We start from the raw sequence: 21,482 nt of genomic DNA, 5'->3' as shown, positions 1-21,482 counted from the left end.
TATAACAATTTGGATATAGATTTATCGGCCAACATATCGGTTATCGGCTTTCAAAAATAAAGAATAATCGGTTATCGGTATCGGCCAAAATTTTCATATCGGTGCATCCCTAAAAAAAAGCTTTAAAAGTATTATGAACATTTTGACATTTTGTCACACCAGGGGCGTAGCCATAATTTCAGAAGTGACAGAAATGTCAAATACAATAAATTTATGTATGTATTATAGAGATATATTATTTTCTTTACTTACTTAATTTGCTACAAGAAATCAAATACACAGCTGGACAATAATCAATCATTTGTAATCTATAATCTTTTTCCTAATAGCAATTTATTTCAGTTTTCTGCACAGAATTAGGTAGAAAATATACTTTATAGTTTCTGTACTGTAATAAATGATATGTCAATTAGCACTGCATCATTCATACATTTTATTTATTTATTGTGTTTTTGTCTTAACGTTTCACCGAATAAGGTAAAAAAAAAAAAAATATATATATATATATAAATATACTTTATAGTTTCTGTACTGTAATAAAATATATGTCAATTAGCACTGCATCATTCATAAATTGTATCTAGACTCGATGGTGATTGGCAGTTTCTTCCCAGTGGAAAGTGAAACAGAGCTAAGAGAGACATCAGCTGAGATCCTAAGATCTTTGGTGAATGTAAAGTCAAGGCCAAGGCCTGGTGCAGACTTGAGAGTTGCAGAAGTGTTCTAGCTCACATCCTCATCTTCTCAGAATCTAACAGAACCGCAGACTGACTGAGGCGGGTCACTGATGTGAGAGCTTTATCTCCTAATGAGCTCACACCTCTGGGAGGTCACAGAGCCAATGGTGACTTTCACTTTTGGAGGGAAAGTTTACGACTCTTTGTCTTAGAGCATGGTATTTTGCATATGTAATTTGATTGGATGTTGATGCAAAAACTACTAAAGATGCTTAGAACACTAATATGTTGCATAGGTATAAACATATAATATACACTCTCAATTAGATCATCCGAAGACGAATTCATAGAGACCAAACATGGTATATGTAAGGTTACATGAATGAATGGGTCTATAATAAGCATGCATAAAACAGTATACAATACAAAAGACAATACACAAGAACAGTAACAACATACAGAATGACCTGAAGTATATGTGTGTTCATTCAAAGAAAGTTTTTCCTATGAATTAATTAGAGAAGAGTCCATTTTTATGGGCATTATGTGTCTGTATTAGAGAGACTTGAGTAAGAGTTGATTCTCTCTACATACTTTTAGGTCAGGGTAACCAGGGGCCTGGGGTCATTACCAGACATGCTGGCACCCAGTATCTTTATTGGGTGAGGGGTCTGTGATTATTTGTTAATCTAATGAATAACTGATTTGTTAAATCTAATGAACAAATGTGTGTCTGATTGGTCCAAATGCTACACTGGCCACGAGTACTAAGGAGAGATCACACATCAGCTGCTCAAAAAATGTGTCAGTGAGACGAACGGAGCGCGAGCGCAATCCTGTGACAGTTACAGGCGTAAATAGTTGGAACACTGTTCAAGGTCTACTTTAATTCGTGCTTATAGTAATTTAATGTGTATATATTTTGAAAGCATTGAATCGCTATAGAAATTGCGATTCATTCGATTCTTAATGTTTTAAATCGATTACTGTCCAAAATCGACGATTCAAAAATCTATGTTTCAAGATCGATGTATTGCATCATCGGGGTTTGTAATCGATGCATCGAGAAAATGAGTGAATCGTTACACTCCTACTGTCATGTGATCCTGCCATGTGGTACTATTGTCTGTGTGTCAAGTTCTGATTGGTTGTCCTAGTCATGTGTCTTGTTTCCTCATTGGTTGGTTCTTGTCATGTGACCCTGATTGTTTGCTAGAAGTAGCCATTCACTGCACATGGTTGCGGTCCGGCAGTGCGTTCCAGGAGCGGTGTGTCTCAGATGGTCTGCAGCAGTGCAGAGGTTTCCGCACCGAGTCTATTGCTGCGCTGCAAGCGCTGAATTAAAGTTACAGCGCATTGTTTGTAGTAAATATAAACATGGATTGTAATTACACCATAATTCATATGATTAAAGTCTACTGTGTTTCACAGTCAACACATAGCTTTTTGGCTAGATTTAAAGGGAAAGAGCACTTTTAGATAAACAAGGCAATAATAGATAGCAGGTAGGAAAACAAAGTTCTTTATGAACCGCAGGATTGCTTGTAATAAAGATTTAAATGCAAAAGAAAAGGCAGTAGAGCTGACTATTTCTGTCAATGGTAAGTTTGTGATAACGTAAGAAAAATAGTTTAAATGTTTTGCCACTTGCTTGAGCAACTTAATATATAAATCTAGAAGTAAATGCAAAAGTAAAAAGCATTGAATAATGTGTTGCTTTTATTTATTGTTTAAACATTTCTGTGACAGATTGTATTACTCTACTGTGTAAAAAAAGAATTGCAATGCTGAAAAAGCATTTTCAGTGACTATTTTGAAACAGACATACAGTCTTGTTTCCTCATTGGTTGGTTATTGTCATGTGACCCTGATTGTTTGCTATAAGTAGCCATCATGTTGCCTTTGTGCTTTGTCGTGTATTGAATGTATTTATCCTGCTGTTGGTGAGTCTAGTCTGTTCATGTTAAGTTAAGTCAAGTCTAGTCTAGTCTGTTCGAGTCAAGTAAATTCAAGTCTTAGTTTGTTTGGATTATGTTTGGATCACTTTGTTTAAATAAATCTGCACTTGGATTCATCACTGCGCTCGCCTACAGTGGACTATCATTACAATTTGTCTCCTTCCAACGTTTTAAAAACATCCTTACCACGTCCAAACTGGTACTTTACATACTGCCATAAAAATGTTTTCTTTACAGTGTTACAGCTTTACAGCTTTACAGCTGAATATTCATCTTATTACCAGCATTTTTTTACATTTCACCTTACTTGTAGCATTGCTGACCTCTGGTTGTTGTCCATTTTATAAGCCTACGTTAACATATGTAGGCCTAATAATTTATACTACACACAAATTTAGTCACTTATCGTATTTATTCACAAAATATAAAAGGTAATATGATATGGGTAGTTCACAAAAAAAAAAAAATCTAAACAAGATGCATAGATATATACCATTAAAACAAAATGGTTTCAAATAAAGTACAACAAATGGAAATTATGCAATGACTGGCAAATTTTAATATGAGCACATTAACAAAGTCCAAAAAATGTCAGCATTTCATTTGTAAAATGTAAAGTATTTAAATTCAACTAGTTACAAATTATTTTATTGTAGTTATAATAATAATAATAATAATCATATTGCAATCTTATTACTTGTTTGCACTAAAAGTAATACTTCTATTTTAAGGATTTTTTTCAACACAAATTACAGGTATATGGCATCCAATTTAGAATTCGTTTAAATAATATATAATAAATACAGTTTATAATGGCTATTATTGTTCAATAAATAATATTTTATAATATTGGCGTACCTTATTTTGAAAAAGATCAGTATGTTATCAATTTTTCAGTACTTTTATTGCAGGTTACATTGTTATGCCAGTACGTGGCAGCAAGGGACTTAATGAGTTAGTTAGTGAACCATTCATTCAGAGCTGATTCATTCAGTTGCCGAATTCTGTGACTGTAGTACTGAGGGTAGGTTAGGAACATTATATAAAAAAACATGGTTATTATAGTAATTCCATGGTAACCACAAATTAACCATGCTTTCGCTACAAAAAACATAGGCTGCATCCGAAAGCCTAGGCAGCTGACTTGCTGCCTCACTGCCTTATGAGGCAATGACTTTGTATATTATACCTAGAGTTAGAGGGTCAAATAAAGATGGAACAGATGTGTTTTTAGTCATTTCTTGAAGATGGCTAAGGACTTAGCTGCTCGGTTTTGAGTTGGGCAGGTCATTCCACCAGGACGGAACAGTTAATTAAAAAGTCAGTGAAAGTGATTTTGTGCCTTTTTGAGATGGCACAATAATACGCCGTCCACTTGCAGAACGCAAGCTTCTAGAGGGCACATAACTCTGAAGTAATGAATTTAGGTAAAGGTGTGCAGAGCCAGTGGTGCTTTTGTAGGCAAACATTAATGCCTTGAATTTTATGCGAGCAGCTACTGGTAGCCAGTGCAAATTGATAAACAGAGGTGTGACGTTCTTTTTGGCTCATTAAAGGTTAATCTTGCAGCAGCATTTTGGATTAATTGTAGAGGTTTGATAGAAGTGGCTGGAAGACCTGCCAAGAGAGCATTGCATAGTCCAGCCTGGATAGAACAAGAGCTTGAACAAGGAGTTGTGCTGCATGTTCTGAAAGAAAGGCCTGATCTTCCTAATGTTGTATAAAGCAAATCTGCAGGACCGGGCAGTTTTAGCAATGTGGTCTGAGGAATTCAGCTTATCATCAATCCAAGGTTTCTAGCTCTTATTGAAGGAGTTATGGTTGATGAGCCTAACTGGATGGTGACATTTTGATAAAGTGATAGTTTTGTGTAAACCACAAGCAGTTCTGTCTTAGCCAGGTTGAGTTGAAGGTGATGGTTAAATGTTGAGGGAAAAACACCAGTGTGAAGGGATATGTTAATGATGTGAGTGAGTGCAGGTACAACAGCAGGAGAAATGGCTTGAAAGAGATGAGATGGAATAGGATCAAGCGGACAAGTAGTAAGATGATTGGAAATGATGAGTTTAGAGACTTCTGCCTCAGAGAGTGGAGAGAAGGATGAAAACGAGTGTATGTTTGCTGGTAAGATGCGTTTGACATTTTTTGGTGTGGCAAATTGTGCACTGAGGTTTGTAATTTTATTAATGAAGAATGTAGCAAAGTCGTCAGCTGTTAGAGTTGATGAAGGAGGGGGAGGAGGACAAAGGAGGGAGGAAAATGTTTTAAAGAGCATGCGAGAGTTAGGCGAATGTTTTATTTTGTTGTGGTAGTATATCCTTTCAGCAGTGGAGGCATTAGCAGAGAATGAAGAGAGGAGTGATCGATATAAATTAAGGTCAGTAGGATTTTGTGATTTGCGCCATATTCTTTCTGCAGCTCTGAGCTTAGAACGATGCTCATGGAGAACATCAGATAGCCAAGGGGCAGAAGAGGTGGTATGAGCTGGCCTGGAAGACAAGGGGCAGACACTGTCTAAACAAGACATAAGAGTAGAGCAGAAAGTATCAGTAGCACGGTTAACATCAAGAGATGATAACTGTTCAGGGGAAGGAAGCGAAGATGAAACCATAGCAGATAGCTGGGAGGGTGAGAGAGAGCGTAGGTTACATCGACAAAGTGACATGTGGAGGGGTATGTGTTGTGAACCATGATGAGGTTAAGAGTGAGGAGGAAGTGATCTGAGGTGTGTAGTGGAGTAACCAGTACATGATCAGTGGAGCAGTGTCATGTGTAAATAAGGTCCAGTTGGTTGCCTGATTTGTGAGTAGCCGTAATCCGCATACAGTGTCACTTACAGTGTGTTTGGAAGTCAAAGCCTTCTTAAAATAACTGACACTCCTGAAATCACAGTACAATTTTTATCAATATTTGTTTAGCGTGAAATAGCAAAATGTGTTTGAAATAGTTTTAGCAAATTTTCACCCTCACATTGGATACTTTATTTTAAATAAATTAGTTTACTTCCATTCATCCATTGACAAATTGCTAGCAAAATATTTACAAAACTATAAAAACCTGTCATCTACACATAATATGTGACTAAAAGCAAAAACTTTCATAAATAAGAGCTAAAGTCTATCGTTACCCTACATCTTATAGCTAGCCTAAGCCTAATGGTTGAGATGCTAACGGACTTTTTCCAAAAACACTAAACCATTTCTATATAGTAAATATTCAACAGAAGCGTGTCAATTGCATGTAAGAAAGTGTCAGGAACAGTTGTATGTATTATTTGTGTAATTTTAGGGACTAAGCTTACAGCAGTGTGACAGACGGGGATTCTTGATAATGTATTATGTAATATAATATATAATATAATATAATAGCTTTAGAATATTTATTTACTTATTTATTTACTACCTAACGAAAATACAGAAATATGGTAAACATAGTGTAGAATAAAAATACGCTATCTATTGCAAAACACATTAAAAACAAACAGAATGTACAATGGGAGTTTTGACATGGTAGTATTTTGGTACTGTCATGACGTTTTTAAAATAAATAAATATTTTTAAACATACACCCATCATTCCTGTTCATGTGTCGATCCCCCTCCCCCGCCTTTCATTTGTTTACACCATAGACTGGTTTACACTTTAATCTGTTAGCTTGTGATGACAATTATCTATGAAACAACAATCGATAAGTGGATTATTAGATTCGAATATATCAATTAAATGATCAGAGACAATTGAAAGTAAGCATTCACATACTTTTAAGTCCTTTTTGTCAGGGGCTGGCGTCTGGTGTTCTCCCTCTCACCACCAGAGGTCGCCATCTCCCATCCTCCCGGACTCTTTCTCCGTCACCTTGACACCACACACCTGGGCACCCACTCACACACACACACAGCTGTCGCCCATCCGGGACTCCATCACCTGCACTCCACACACCTGTGCACACACTCACTCTCACACAGCTGTGGCCCGTCACGAGGACTATTTAGGCGCCTTCCCCACGCCACTCGGGGCGGATGATTAATGTTTGGTTGAGTTGTGTCACGAGTTTACTGTTTGTTTGTAGTCACGAGGGTTACGAGTGTTTCTAGTGTCTGTTCCGGGACTGATGCAAGCCAGTGGTTGGCCGTATTGCATCAGTGCCCATTTGCGTGTTTCTAGCCGGTTTCAGAGTCTCAGCTCTGTTTATGTTCTGTTTTTTCCTTTGTTTTCCCTGGCAGTAAAATAAACCTGCACTTGGACCCAAAACCCTTGCTCACACGGTGTGTCTTTCCTGACCGCGCCGTAACACTTTTGATATTGCTCATGCTATCTGTTACTCTGTCACTGAATTGCTTTAATGTAAAAATATCGCTATTTACTGATATTTTTACACAAACAAGTAGGAGTTTTTGCAATGTTTTTTAGGTACTTTTATGACGTTTTTAAAATGTCTTATTCCAACGTGCCGATTACGTTATTTTAGCACCTGAATAAAACGTCTCCCAAAAGTTGCAGTTTGGCCTGGTTTTATTTCCGTAGTAGACAAACGTGATGATTAGGTTTTTTTGACTACTTAAAGAAAACCTACCAGGTTGGTATTTTTACAATGTTTCTAAAATATTTTATTTTGGTTACATTATTTTGTTTATTTAAAAAAATTTTTTTTAAAGCGTTGTACTACAACATTACCTAATTGCAACCAAAATACAACATTGAGAAAAGTTGTAAAAACGTTTTGTGTTTGCTGGGTAGATAGCTGCCTTATTAGGAAGACAAAGCCTCCCTAATTAATACATTATTATTAAACATTTGTTAAGCAATTGATTTCCACTTTTCCGACGTGATACTGTATGTGATGAGAAGAGGAAGAAAAGCGAGTTTGGCTAAAAATGTTTTCGAACCCTAGTTGATCGCATCACATGCTGTCTCTGCGCATTAGGCCTCGATCACACAGAACACAGTTTTTGCAGTGAGAGGCGCCTTTTTTGAATTGTTCGGTTGGCAGTGAGCGTTCTGCGAGCTGTTTATGCGCCCTGTGCACCTTGCGTTTTTGCCGCCTGCTGCAGTGTTGCCAACTTCTTTCAATAGAAAGTAGCTAAAGCCAGTTTGAAAAGTCGCTAAATGTCGCCAGATGACATCATACGCTAATTAGCATATTCATGACGTCATCGTGTCTGTTGCCTTTTACATTTGTTTGTCTCTCTGTGCTCACATACTGTATTTTAATGCAGCCAAATTCTCAATAAAACTGTTTTCATTTATATACTGTTTCTGTAAAAATATAAATATAAATATGAAATAGTGACTGAAATGCGGCCCTTTAAAGTCGGCATGAAATCAAAATTTACTTTATTTAATTTACTAGCGCACATTGCTAGTCTTGATGTGAACAATTAATCCGTGCAAGTTAATCCGCTGAAAAAAATTGTTTGTCTTGGTAATCTTTAATCAAAATCTGAACATTTACATCCGCTCTGGAATGGCATTCCTTTTCTGATGACGTCAGTTTGACGGCTTGGGCAGAATATCCTTAAACACACCCCTCCAACCGTTAGATTGCTATGAGTGAGAGACAGAGAGGAGGAGCGCAAAAATAAAACCATGCCCTCTATTCAATATTCCGTTTCAGCTGGAAATACGTCACTACACTGAAATAAAGTCGGCAGCAACTTCCGATTCACGCGGACTTTAAAGGGGTCATATGATGCGATTTCAAGTTTTCCTTTCTCTTTGGAGTGTTACAAGCTGATTGTGCATAGATAAGATCCCTGAAGTTTGCAAAGACTAAAGTCTCAAAACCAAAGAGATATTCTTTATCAAAGTTAAGACTCTGCCACGCCCCCCCAAAATGCTCGTTCTAACACGCCCCCACATATCTACCTCACTATGTGGAAATATTAGCATAATGCCACCCAAATGTTCACGCAAAGAAAGAAGGCGTGGTTTCAGTAACCGCAGTTAGTGTTGAAGCAGCCATGTCAGGGAGACGCTGTGTGTTTCTAGGCGAAAGCAAAAGCACTTTATTTGGCCTTCCGAAAGTAGATGCATTTAGGAATCTTTAAGATTACTTACAACAGAACAGCAATGCATTTTATGGACGACCGTTTCGTGAACCTAGGAGAGGAGGTAATTCTGACTTTGCTATGACAATCTGGTGCTTCAGAATCAGCTACTGTTTTGTTATTAGTTTAAGTATTTGCTATTGACTGTTCAAATGCGGAGTTTTGCGCATCATGTGTGTGTGTGTGCGAGAGAGAGCGCGAGAGCTCGCGTGCGCGAGAGAGAGAGAGCGCGAGAAAAAGAGAGAGAGAGAGAGAGAGAGACGGTCACATCACAAACACATACCAGCTTCATCACTGTGTCTGTCACGCGACTCTACATAACCAGCTCTCCCTTCCAAGACGTTAATCTGCACAAAAATCCTGCTTTATATTTGAGCCATCGTCTGATGAAATGAAACGCACATAAGAAAAGACAAGACACAGACAATTCCTGTGCTGTGATTTCGGCTATATTTGCATGTAAAATTAGAGAAGCAACATAATATCTATTTTAACTGAAGGCACTGCTCCTCTCAGCCGCTCGCTGAACAGAGCAGACGCAGAGAGAGAGGTGTGTGCGCGCTGACCTCGCGCCGTTGTGTCAGTACCAGCGATCACAGAGACTCGCTAAGGTTTGTCCAAGAAGTCGCTAGATTTGTCGCTAGCAGTGGCGGCTCGTGGGTTTTAAAATAGAGGAGGCACACTAATTGTATTGGTCTGGGATCCCTGCCGATTATTATTATTATTATTATTATTATTATTTGCTTAACCACTTTAAAATGGCTTTTTGGTTGCTTTTAGTCTGAAAACGTAAAGAAAACGACATACATACAGCAAGATGATATCATTTCACTTACCTGGCCTATCACTTGAAGCAAACATCCATCCCTTCTTAAAAGTCTGTGTTAAAAGAGAGCTGCTTGTTGCGCCATTTAATTAAGCCGACTGCTGTAACGTTAGCCTATATCCAGCTTAGGCTGTTTTTCCTAAATTTGTATATATACTGTTTGAATGACAGCTTGGTAACTCTGTTGGCGATCAAATATTCAATATCACGACTCGTCATAAGTACTTCGTACATTATCAGTGCAGAGGCAGACGTTCAAACTAATATCACGTAATTTACATCTCTATTGATTGGTTGATATCAGAAGGGAGGCTAGCCTCCCTTGCCAGGTTTCTTTTCTCAACACTGCTCAGCGCTGAGAGTGAACACTTGATGGTGATTGGCTAATTTTTTTTACCAACGGAGGCACGAGAGCTCCGCGCTCCCCTGGCCTCCCCCTCCCCTTCTCTATTACCTGCCAGTTGCAATTACATCAGCAGATTCGGCACATTCGCGATAGAAAAGCGGCGCTTTCACGTTATGGTATTAAAACTGTGAGACATGTTATATGACATGTCTCACATTCTGAGACATGAACTGAAATGAATTGTGAATTTTATTAAATCGTCGTCCTCCCATTTTCACCTTAAAATTATGGGGAGGCTGTGCCTCCCCTGCCTCCCCTGGCGAGCCGCCACTGGTCGCTAGTCGCTTTTTTGGAAAAAAAAGTCGCCAATGGGTCTGAAAAGTCGCTAAAGCTAGCGACAAAGTCGCTAAATTGGCAACACTGGCTGCACCTCGTGTTTTTGCAGGACTGCTCTGAGCGCCTGAAGTTGAAAAAAAAGCAACTCTGAGCAGAAAAGCACCCGATGCATTCACGTTTTTTCCCCATTGTCTTCCGTTGTGGTGACGAACGTTTACCGTTGCTTAGAAAGTCCGGAGACTGCTATGATGGAGGAGAAACTTTTGGTGTCTGTTTCGGATTACCCGGAGCTGTATTTTTTAAGATTTCTGTTAATATGATAGTTTACTTAACAGCAAAAACCAAAGATTTTAGAGCGCTACTCTCCAGCCTGCACCACTGCAGACGCTGTTTAACTTTGTCCAACGAGATGAAATGAATGACATGAGTGTGTTTATTCTTGAGGTTTTTTTTCTCGAAACACAACAACTTTTTTCTCGTAATTAAATTCGTTTATTCTCAACATTTTATTTTGACATTTTTCTCGAAATTTAACACGTTTTTCTCTCGCAATTTAATGACTTTATTCTCAACATTTTATCTAGACTTTTTTTCTCTCGAAATTTAACAAGTTTTATCTCGAAACATAACGACTGTATTCTCGAAATTTAATGAGTTTAATCAACATTTTATTTCGACATTTTTCTGGAAATTTAACGGATTTAATCTCATATTATAATGACTTTAATCTCAAGATGGTTTTATTTTTTTATTATTGCTTGGCCCTAATCCTCTTCCGTACAAAAGAGAATGAATGATGACAGATTTTTTTATTGAATTAAACTACTATTGAATTAATTATTAACGGTTAATCTTTCTTACTTTACACGAGTGTGTCAATGATGGTTTTGGTGTTCATGACATTGAAAAGCCATTTTTGCTTCATTAGGGCTGAAATAATGGTTTATTATCAGTTCCTGTTCCTCACAAAAAGTTATATAGTTTCAGAAGACTTAGAATAAAGATACACACGTGGTTTTATGAAATTTTTATGGTGCTTTTCTCTTTTTTTTTCTTATTTTTTTTGTTGTACTTCTGAAGCTTGACAGCTGTGGCCACTATGAACTGTCATTGTATGGCAAGAGTTGCGTGACATTTCTGCAAAAATTCAACTTTTGTGTTTCATCAAAATAATAACAGCATACTAGTTTGAAATGACGTGGTTGTGTAAAAGATAAATATCCCTTTGAAAGGAGATTGCTGAAAGATTCAGAGGCTGGTTTGGGTTTAGATGTTGATAAGACTGAAGTGGACAGAAAGCACACAGTGCCTGCAGATGCTGTCAAGAATTGTGCTTTCATGTAAAGCAACACAACAAACACTCGGCAGCTAACACTAAAGCCTAGGTTCCTTTATGGGAAACCAAAGAAAGAGTGATGACTAATGAGAGCAACAGAGAGCAAAAGGCATAAGGGAGGAAATAGTGCTGAAATCTAATTACATATTGTTATGCTTCAATGCTTTAAAAGTGAAAAGAGAGACAAACATAAGGAAGATGGGGAAGTAGGGGTGATAACTGTCAGATATTGCTACTCCAAATAATTGTTCATTCAGTTACAGAGTCAGATAAGTATCATTAACACACCATTTCCACTTCAGTTTCTATTCATTTCATTTTAAATTGAACTCTTCACCCAAGGAAATATTTTATTGTTGTGGAGTAATGTGGGTCAGATCGCTGCTGGCAAGGCTTTTGCTAATGAATGTATCTCTGCGTGCTGGTCATCCATAGCTAGTGGCTCATTGTTTCAGGGGTTCAAAGATCATGTTCTCTTTTCTCTCTCCCTTCCAGTCACCATCGACTCACTCTACAAGGTCACAGAAGGTCGTCAGTCTGACATTTTCCATCGCCATGCAGAAGGTACCTTTGATCCGAGTTGTTGTTTCACTATTTACCATGGCAATCAAATGGAATCCCTGGACTTGGTCACCTCTAATTCAGAGGAAGCAAGGACATGGGTGACTGGACTCCGATATCTGATGGCCGGTATCAGTGATGAAGATTCGCTAGCTAAGAGACAGCGCACACATGACCAATATCCTTTACTGCAAGATGGATGGATGGTTGGACAAATTTATTACAGTAATCATTTACTACTCTTCATGTTGTTTCTTCAGGGGAGCACAAAAAAAAGAGATGTTTTGAGAAATGTTCACACTGCTCTTTTCCATGCAATAAATGCATATTTGCAATTGTAGACACTACCGTTCAAAAGTTGCAGGCCAGTAACACTTTTTAATGCTTGTGCTCACCAATACTGCATTTATTTGATCATAAAATGCAGTAAAAACAGTAATATTGTGAAATATTATTAAAATTTAAAACATTTTTATATATATTTTAAAATGTAATTTATGCGTGTGATGGCTAGGGTTGGGTACCGAAACCCGGTACCAATATGGCACCGGTACCTATGTAACCGGTATGTACTAGAACCGTATCAGAACGCAGATTTTGGTGCCATGTCTGAGCGATCGATTGAAATATTTGTCCTCCGGTTCTCCAAAATGGACGTAAGAAGCATCATCACCGGCACCGCATGTGAAAAATTATTTCTCGACTGAGAAAATGCACATGAACTCAAATCGGAAAGCTCTAATAATACAAATCCAACAAATCTTTGTAGTAACGAGAGTGTCCATGTTGTTTTCACATTCCGACTTCAAAGCACAACTCGGGAAATGAGAGCATCCGAGGAGCGCGTGAATGTAGTAATTTCACTTGCTCTGATGGCAGCAGCTTCCGTTAACTAAGTTAAACATGCTTAAATTAAAATGCCTAAAGCTAAACTTCCCTTGTATTCACATTTCTAAACCTGTTGTCCAACAAAAGAGAACATTATAATCTTTTTACTCACACTCAACACCAGTCAAATGCTTCCTTTTGTGATCTGATGTGGCTTCTTGTCACAGAATGAGGCAGAAAATAGGTTCCATAGGCTACTATAAAAATAATACATCGATTAGCAATGGATTATAAATATACTTAATTATTATGAAAATACCAGAGATGGCTTGAATAACACAGATAAACTATATTGTCGCAGTCGAGTGTTTATTGTCTTTGTTTTATCATCCAAAACGTTTATATGTTCTGTTTACTGTAAGAGATCTAATTGTTACAGCTATAATAGCATGCCTTTGTCCATATAAGGGATTTCCTGGGTCATGAGTTGCTACTTTTGTGAATGGATGTGTGGATTTTCTGTGCGAGGGCGCCCTCTGACGGAGAGTGTCCATGTTGTTTTCACATTCCGACTTCAAAGCACAACTCGGGAAATGAGAGCATCCGAGGAGCGCGTGAATGTAGTAATTTCACTTGCTCTGATGGCAGCAGCTTCCGTTAACTAAGTTAAACATGCTTAAATTAAAATGCCTAAAGCTAAACTTCCCTTGTATTCACATTTCTAAACCTGTTGTCCAACAAAAGAGAACATTATAATCTTTTTACTCACACTCAACACCAGTCAAATGCTTCCTTTTGTGATCTGATGTGGCTTCTTGTCACAGAATGAGGCAGAAAATAGGTTCCATAGGCTACTATAAAAATAATACATCGATTAGCAATGGATTATAAATATACTTAATTATTATGAAAATACCAGAGATGGCTTGAATAACACAGATAAACTATATTGTCGCAGTCGAGTGTTTATTGTCTTTGTTTTATCATCCAAAACGTTTATATGTTCTGTTTACTGTAAGAGATCTAATTGTTACAGCTATAATAGCATGCCTTTGTCCATATAAGGGATTTCCTGGGTCATGAGTTGCTACTTTTGTGAATGGATGTGTGGATTTTCTGTGCGAGGGCGCCCTCTGACGTCCAGTATAAATGAAACAGACATCATGTGTTTATAGTGCTAATGCCCAATCCATCATTTTTGGGGAATTTTTATTTGTTTATTTTTTAACAAGTATCGGTTCAGGCATCGTTTAGGCACTGGGACCATTTTAAAAGTATCGATTTGGCACCGGTATCGGTAAAAAAACACAAAAAAAAACATACCCAACCCTAGTGATGGCAGTGAATTTTCAGCACATGATTCTTCAGAAATCATACAAACATGCTGATCACATATTGACGCTTGGTCAGGACCCCTTGGCGTGGCTTTTTGACAGTCAAGGCACCCCTTTAGCAATATTTTTCGATGCACAGCGGTATCCTTTTAGCATCACTTTTTAATGTGCAGGGTCCTCCACTGTTTCCAGTTGTTTGTCTTCATTTAATGGTTAGCATGAGGAGTTGCATACATTATTGGATAACTAGATGGAGGCAGAGAGGAAAAGAAGGATTTGTGATAGATTTTGACTGATTGATTTAGGCCGATTTACAAAAGAGGGAGATGTACAAAGAGGGAGATAGCATGAACTCTTTGAATCAGTCTGCCTGTGAACAGTTCACTGTTTCAGGGAGACTTCCTCTGCAGGTAGTTCTTACAGAAGCACAGACTCACATGAAAGGACCTGCCTTAGAGGAAGAGGAGATAAAAAGCCAGAGCTGCTCATCCTCTCCTTCCTTATGTTTATGTCTGCTATTCTCATTAAAGAGGCGTGAGTCATCAGGTGGCAGTCATTATAATCTGCCATAACAGTAGAAACACAGGTTACACTTTATTTCGATAGTCCACTTTAGACATTCTACTAACTATAAGTAACTTTGTAACTACATGTCAACTACATGTCAACTAATTCTCATTAATTTGCAACTACATGTCTACTAACTCTCAGAGTAGACTGTTAGGGTAGGTTTAGGGTTAGTAGAATAAGTTGACAAAGAAAGTGTTAGAAGATATTAAGCAGACAGTCTACTAATACTCTACTAACTGCTAGTTGACATGTAGCTGCAAAGCTACTTACTGTTAATAGAATGTCTAAAGTGGACTATCGAAATAAAGTGTTACCGAAACACAGCATATGGCCGTTGGTAATTTCACTTATGCTTTCAATCTAGACGCCAGTTCAACTGTGACCCGTTTTATTGTTGTGCATAAAGAGACAGTGATTCCAGTGCCCTTCGTTTTAAAAACATAATTATGGAGAACCAGACAAGCAGAAGAGAGCAGACTAAAGTCTTTTAAGACTTCAAAGTGTCTTCAGACTGCCAGTCAGAAATGTACCCACTCACACCCGCTGTACAAGACATTAAATGGCATGTAATATAAAATAGATATTCTGCTTCGTACAGCTCTGGCTAAATGTTAATGCCCTTCTGATTAGCCTCCTAATTGCGCCGATGTTACCTGAATCGACCGCTATATTTGGATGACTTTCAAAGTCTGTCCCTTGTCTGCAGACTCTTCCAAGAAGCCTCACTGTTTTCCTTTCAGTCACAGAAGCACTGCCTCTTTCCTGCCTGTAATTACATCCATCAAGGCTCTCTACCAACTGTCATACTTCATAAAAAAAGACATCTCTTCTTTCACAGTATAGATGATCTATTTCATGACAGCTTCTCACTACTGATCACGCATACAGAAAAATATTCCTCCGTCCACACACATTTGCAGATATCCTAGCAAATGTATCAAAATTACATACAGTATTACATAAAGAAACTTATTATGCACACAAAAATGTCTTGCATATCATGCATTTGCCCTCTAAGCGGATTGAGATCCAGCTCTTTGTTTTCAACATCTCATAACTCAAGATCTTTTCACTTTACGAGACAAATAAAGCAGCCCAATTGCACTCAACAGATAGGCTGATGCATTAAAACAGAGCTTTACTTATTTCAACTGTCAGTATGGCTGTTTTTTTCATGAAAATTCAATGAAAGTCCACACTTGCACAATTCAATTTGTGTGTCCGTACTGTGTGTTTGTCAGCTATGGGATTCTCTCAGTTGTGCATTGGAGCTAATTGTGTTACAGGTCTGAGAAGCGAGAAGGATGAGCTCATCCATTCCTGATGTTCACAGGCAGAAAAGTAATACAGATAATAATGTTCCCAATAAGGTTTCTTTTAGAGAGACAGACCAGAAATGAGAAGCATACACATTTTTCATTTTACGATGAACTCTTTCTGTTTAAACTTTGTTCAAGATAAATGTCAGTGTAACTTTATTCTGTGGCTTCATTGTCCAGCTTTTTCTCTGGTGGTATTTTCTCTTAACCTTGATGTAAGTGGATGAAGCAGACCTTCGAGGAGGCTGATAAGAATGGAGATGGTCTTCTGAACATTGAAGAGATCTACCAGCTTTTACACAAGTTGAACGTCAACTTGCCTCGCAGAAAAGTCAAACAGATGTTCCAGGTATGTGGGGAAGATTGGAACAGTGGAAAGTGAAAAGTTTTCATTTAGTCATCAAATGTGACTTTATTTCTTCAGAGGAATGCAAATGAAGATTTTTAGTAATATAATCAGTCTCTGTGAGTCCATATAAGCACAATCTGAAGCTCACATGAGAAGTGAACTTACATTTACGTCAAACGCACACTCGACTCTCTAGTAAATCCATGTACGTCAGTTGGCTGGTTTAAGTGATGGTTTACTGTTAAAAAAGTTCAAAATTTGTATTTTTCTTTCACACTCCTCTTGTTTCCCTTCAGAAGACATTGCTGGTAGTTGTATGGATTACTGTAATGATGTATCTTTTTCTAGCTTCACTATCTGGGAACCTATTCACGTGCATTATGTAAACTTACAAAGATTTTTCTACATTTCTTTGTTTATGTTCATTTAAGAAAAGAAAGGCATGAGGGTGAATAGATAATGAGAGAATTTTTGGGGGTGAACTGTCCTTTTAATGTAAATGGTATCGATGGTGTTGATAAGTCTCGTGAAATTCAGTCAGTATTTCCATTGCTTTGTAGAAAGTGTGATTTAATCAGGCTCAGGCTGTTCCCTCAAGGCAAAGTACAAATTATAATTTTAAATATCACATTGTTTTCTTTGTACTATTTGTTCAGTAGAGCTGTGCTTAACTTGGAAGACATTGAATTTGAGCTAATACTAAGCACTAGTACTTTTGACAGTAAAAGAGAGGGAGAATTGTGCAGAAAGGGAGTTAAATACAGATGACAAAATGAAGAATTTTCACTTAAACTTAGACTGTTATTCAAAAAGGTCAGTTTATATTATTGTCATAGAACAGGCATGAAGAGACCATTTTTATTTGTTGTTTGTATGTTTTAATGTAATCTTCCTTTTATGCATAATGATAGTAAAGGCATATTAAGGATATTTTCTCTTTGAAACCCATTATGTATCTTTGCTCTTTCTCTGCATGTGTTCACAGGAAGCAGACACTGATGACCAGCAGGGCACACTGACGTTTGAGGAGTTCACTGTCTTCTATAAGATGATGTCGTTAAGGCGAGACCTCTATCTGCTGCTCATGTGTTTCAGTGAGAAAAAGGATCACCTGACCGCAGAGGAACTTGGAAACTTTCTGTGTATGGAGCAAAAGGTCAGTATAATATCTGTTCCTGATCAAAACCTGTGACCTCTCACATTTGATATTGTGTCTCTTCTCATTTACCATATTTATACGGAATGGAAACTTGTATCTATGTTAAATTCCAGTACACATGTTCCAGTGACCATGTCTGTTTATGATATTTTCATGTTGTTATGAACGTACATGATTATTTCAGAAGCATTCTCCCTCAGCCTTACATAGTGTTTTAAATTTAAATCCCATAAGCACTGTCCTGACTGATGGTCCGTAACCGCCTCTGATGTCAGGCTGATGTTAGCTCCTTCCTTTTCCTTTTCAAGCTCTTGCATCTTACTATGTGCTGTCTATATAGTGAAATGGTCCAAAGTTGCCTTGTCACTATTAGACAAGAGTTGAAGCTCCTTATTCATCAAGTTAAAATTGTATTTTGCATGTAAAAAAAAGTAATCCAAGCCTGTACTTCCAAACACAGATAACATATGACTTTAGTTCCTCCTATTGGTTCTTACATTAAAAACCCACACAAGTAATACAGAACTACTGTAAACAACACATTCTATATTTATTATGAGTATGTTTGTATATACACAACTGTTTAAAAGTTTAGGGTCAGTAAGAGCTTTTTCGAAGAAATTAATTATTTTTTTATCAAGGATACATTAAATTGATCAAAAGTGGCAGTAAAGGCTTTTACATTGTTACAAAAGATATACAGTATATTTCAAATAGATGCTGTTCTTTGGAACTTTCTATTCAACCCTGATAATTATAAGAGATGGTTCTTAAGTGTCAAAATAGCATATTGTAATAAATTGCACTTTAAAATATACTGAAATAGAAAACAACTATTTTAAATGGTAATAATATTTTACAATATCACTTTTTATATTATATATACAGTAAACCAAAGCATCATTTCACATGGCTTCAGATTAATAACTCAGACATAGTATAACTTATTATTATTATTATATTGATGTTTCGTATGTTGTCATCATTTACTCACCCTCATGTCGTTCCAAACCTGTGTGAGTTTCTTTCTTATTCTGAACATAAAAGAAGATATTTTGAAGAATGCTGATAATCAAACAGTTGATGGTTGATGGATATTATTTCTTTTAACAACTGATAAAAGAAACTTATACAGATTTGGAATGACTTGAGGGTGAGTAAATGATGACAACATTTTCATTTTTGGGGTCAACTATTCCTTTAAGGTCCAAACTAATCTCAGAACAGCACAAGCTCAACATCAATAGAGGTTATGGAAGGCACTGCTAAACCAGCACCAGTTAAACAGTGAGCTGTGTCATGATACTGTCACGTTTATTGTTTGGCATTTGTGTCTCTACTAAGTGCCAACCTATTTTAGAAACTATAGAATACGTGACTCCATAGCTGTGGCAGAAAGTAGAGATGCCTTTACCGTTTACATTTTACAAAGTGGTGGGTAGTGTGACAGCAGAACAGGCTGTTCTGCTGGATCTTAAAGTTTCTATTTGTGTGTGTGTGTCGTGAAACTTCATCTGATCTTTTTGGAGCTTTATTGATTGCGTTCATGAGCACTGTCCACTGACAGTGAAGTACTGGCCACCCCCTTTTCCCTTAAGCTAAATAAGACACAGGGGCTCAGTTCAGCTTGGCTTCCTGTTAGAGCAAAGTTGGTGTTACTGATTGACCCTGCCTGCTGTGTGTGAGCCCTTAATAATACTCTGGTCAGACCAGACTATGAACTATCTATCTATCTATCTATCTATCTATCTATCTATCTATCTATCTATCTATCTATCTATCTATCTATCTATCTATCTATCTATCTATCTATCTATCTATCGAGACATATATCTGTTTTATACCTGGCGTTTTAATACCTCTCTTTTTGACCACTTTCCTGTTTTATTTGAATGGAGGGTGTATCTATGGGCAGGTGTATGTATGGGCCTATCCTTATCTTTCAATCTAATATTGCGAAATAAGCTTGTGCAATTTACATATGAAGGAGACATTGGAATATGACACAGTGGGCATCAGCTTTTGTTATAGCTGCTCTGATAGTTGCAGAACTATGCTGAATGCTGTGATTTGTGCTAGAGTCAGGACTAGTAGAAGAACATTGTGCTTTTTAAATTTTTTCGTCTTCAAACCAAACTTATGATTTAAGCCGGCAGTTTAAATCCCATCTGTTTAAGAATTAGGTCAGTAGGCAGAGAGCAGGCAGTCTTTAGTAGCTGTTCATACACAATTGACCACATGAGCATCTACACTGCGAAAAACAATCCAGTCAAATGTGTTTTCGACTACCTCTGGAAGTGGCCAGAAGTGGACAATCTCAAAACATTTCAGATCCCATTTACACCTGTATTTAGCATTGTCCACATGATTGGATTGTGAAAAACACATCTTAATACCAAACGTAAACAGGGACTTTGTATCTGTCTGTCTGTCAAATTTGCAATAGTTTTTTGTTTATGTGTGTGTGCCGCTTCCATAATTGGAACAATGTATGATGCGTTTCTTAGTGAGTCGTTTTCCATTAGTGGCTTGTCAAGCTGAAACTAATTTATTCAGCACACATCTGCTGCATACCACTTGCACACAACTCTCTTTTTGTCTAAAAGCTGCATTTTTGAAGGAGAGCAAGACATTTAGGCTTTTAAAAAGTCACTGGAATGATCTCTCCAGTTATTGCACTCTTTGTTGATTGTGTAAGGTTGTAACAACTGATATTTTAGCAGTGCATCATTAGTCATTTGCCTAAATTTTTAGCTTTTGAAAGACATGTTACATGTTTTGTTTTTGATTCTGTAGCAATATATAATGTACGACTCAAACAAAAATATATACAGCTGTTTTGGGTCTGCTTTCACTATCTAGGGTTCACCAACTACATGCGGAGCCCAGTCTGTGATGTGTTCAACCCTCAGCACAACGAGGTCAATCAAGACATGGATCAGCCTCTGTGTAACTATTTCATAGCCTCTTCCCACAACACCTACCTGACTGGAGATCAGCTGCTGTCCCACTCCAAGACGGACATGTATGCTTGGGTCCTGCAGGCCGGCTGCCGCTGTGTGGAGGGTAAGAGATAACACTTGTGGATATATGTCTAATATACAGTATATTTTCCAATGGTTGTAAATCAATTATTTTTAGAGCCTTGTTTGTGACTATGCTTTGTGTTATAGTGGACTGTTGGGATGGTCCAGACGGGGAGCCTATGGTCCAACACGGTTACACTCTGACCTCCAAGATCACCTTTAAATCTGTCATTGAGACCATCAACAAATACGCCTTTGTAAACAATGAGTGCGTACTTCCTTCTCTCTTCAGTTTTTCTTTTCTCTTTTATGATAGTTGCTTATGATCAGTCATTAGTTTATGTCAGGAAATCAATCATCATTTTCTTTGTAGCTTTTCGAAGCTATCCCTGGTGGGCATAGTAAAGCCATTTAAAGCTCATTTAAATAAACCATAATCTGTGTTCGCTTTTTAAAAGTTTTAAAGTAATTTTACATTTAAAGTAGGGCTGTCAATCGATTAAAAATTTTAATCTAACTAATCACACACTTTTTCTGAGATTAATCCCGATTAATCGAACACCATGAAATTAAGCATTGACCATTTATCTTGTTTCAAATGTTTATTTTGTCATCATTTGCTATATCCAGCAAAGTAAACCAAAAGACTGAAGGGTGATTTTCAAAAATCTGTATTTTCTGCAAACTTTTTTCAAGATAAATTTAGATGTCTTTCCAAAAAAGGACACTAAAGAACCAAATTATATAAGGAGCCCATAAAAGCACTTATGAAAGAAAAAAAATCTGAATTTTATAGTATGTGTACAGTGCA

The 21,482-nt window shown here is 37.4% G+C and overlaps 1 protein-coding gene across 1 annotated transcript in view; it reads left to right on the top strand.

The window, feature by feature from the left end:
* Positions 1-21,482, top strand: part of LOC107566580 (1-phosphatidylinositol 4,5-bisphosphate phosphodiesterase eta-1-like) — a gene marked incomplete at its 3' end in the record, with an annotated part of 86,278 nt that overhangs the window by 50,074 nt on the left and 14,722 nt on the right. Inside the window, exons 4-8 of the mRNA XM_016252069.1 lie at positions 12,021-12,264; positions 16,357-16,486; positions 17,472-17,646; positions 20,508-20,711; positions 20,819-20,939. Coding sequence (XP_016107555.1) covers positions 12,021-12,264; positions 16,357-16,486; positions 17,472-17,646; positions 20,508-20,711; positions 20,819-20,939 — 874 coding nt within the window. The remainder of the gene's footprint in view (positions 1-12,020; positions 12,265-16,356; positions 16,487-17,471; positions 17,647-20,507; positions 20,712-20,818; positions 20,940-21,482) is intronic.

The sequence above is a fragment of the Sinocyclocheilus grahami genome, unplaced genomic scaffold, assembly GCF_001515645.1.
Source record: "Sinocyclocheilus grahami isolate Dianchi unplaced genomic scaffold, SAMN03320097.WGS_v1.1 scaffold1086.1, whole genome shotgun sequence".
Classification (NCBI taxonomy): Eukaryota; Metazoa; Chordata; class Actinopteri; order Cypriniformes; family Cyprinidae; genus Sinocyclocheilus; species Sinocyclocheilus grahami.
Note: the sequence above shows the minus strand (reverse complement) of the source record. Positions and strands in the feature narration are given on the sequence as shown.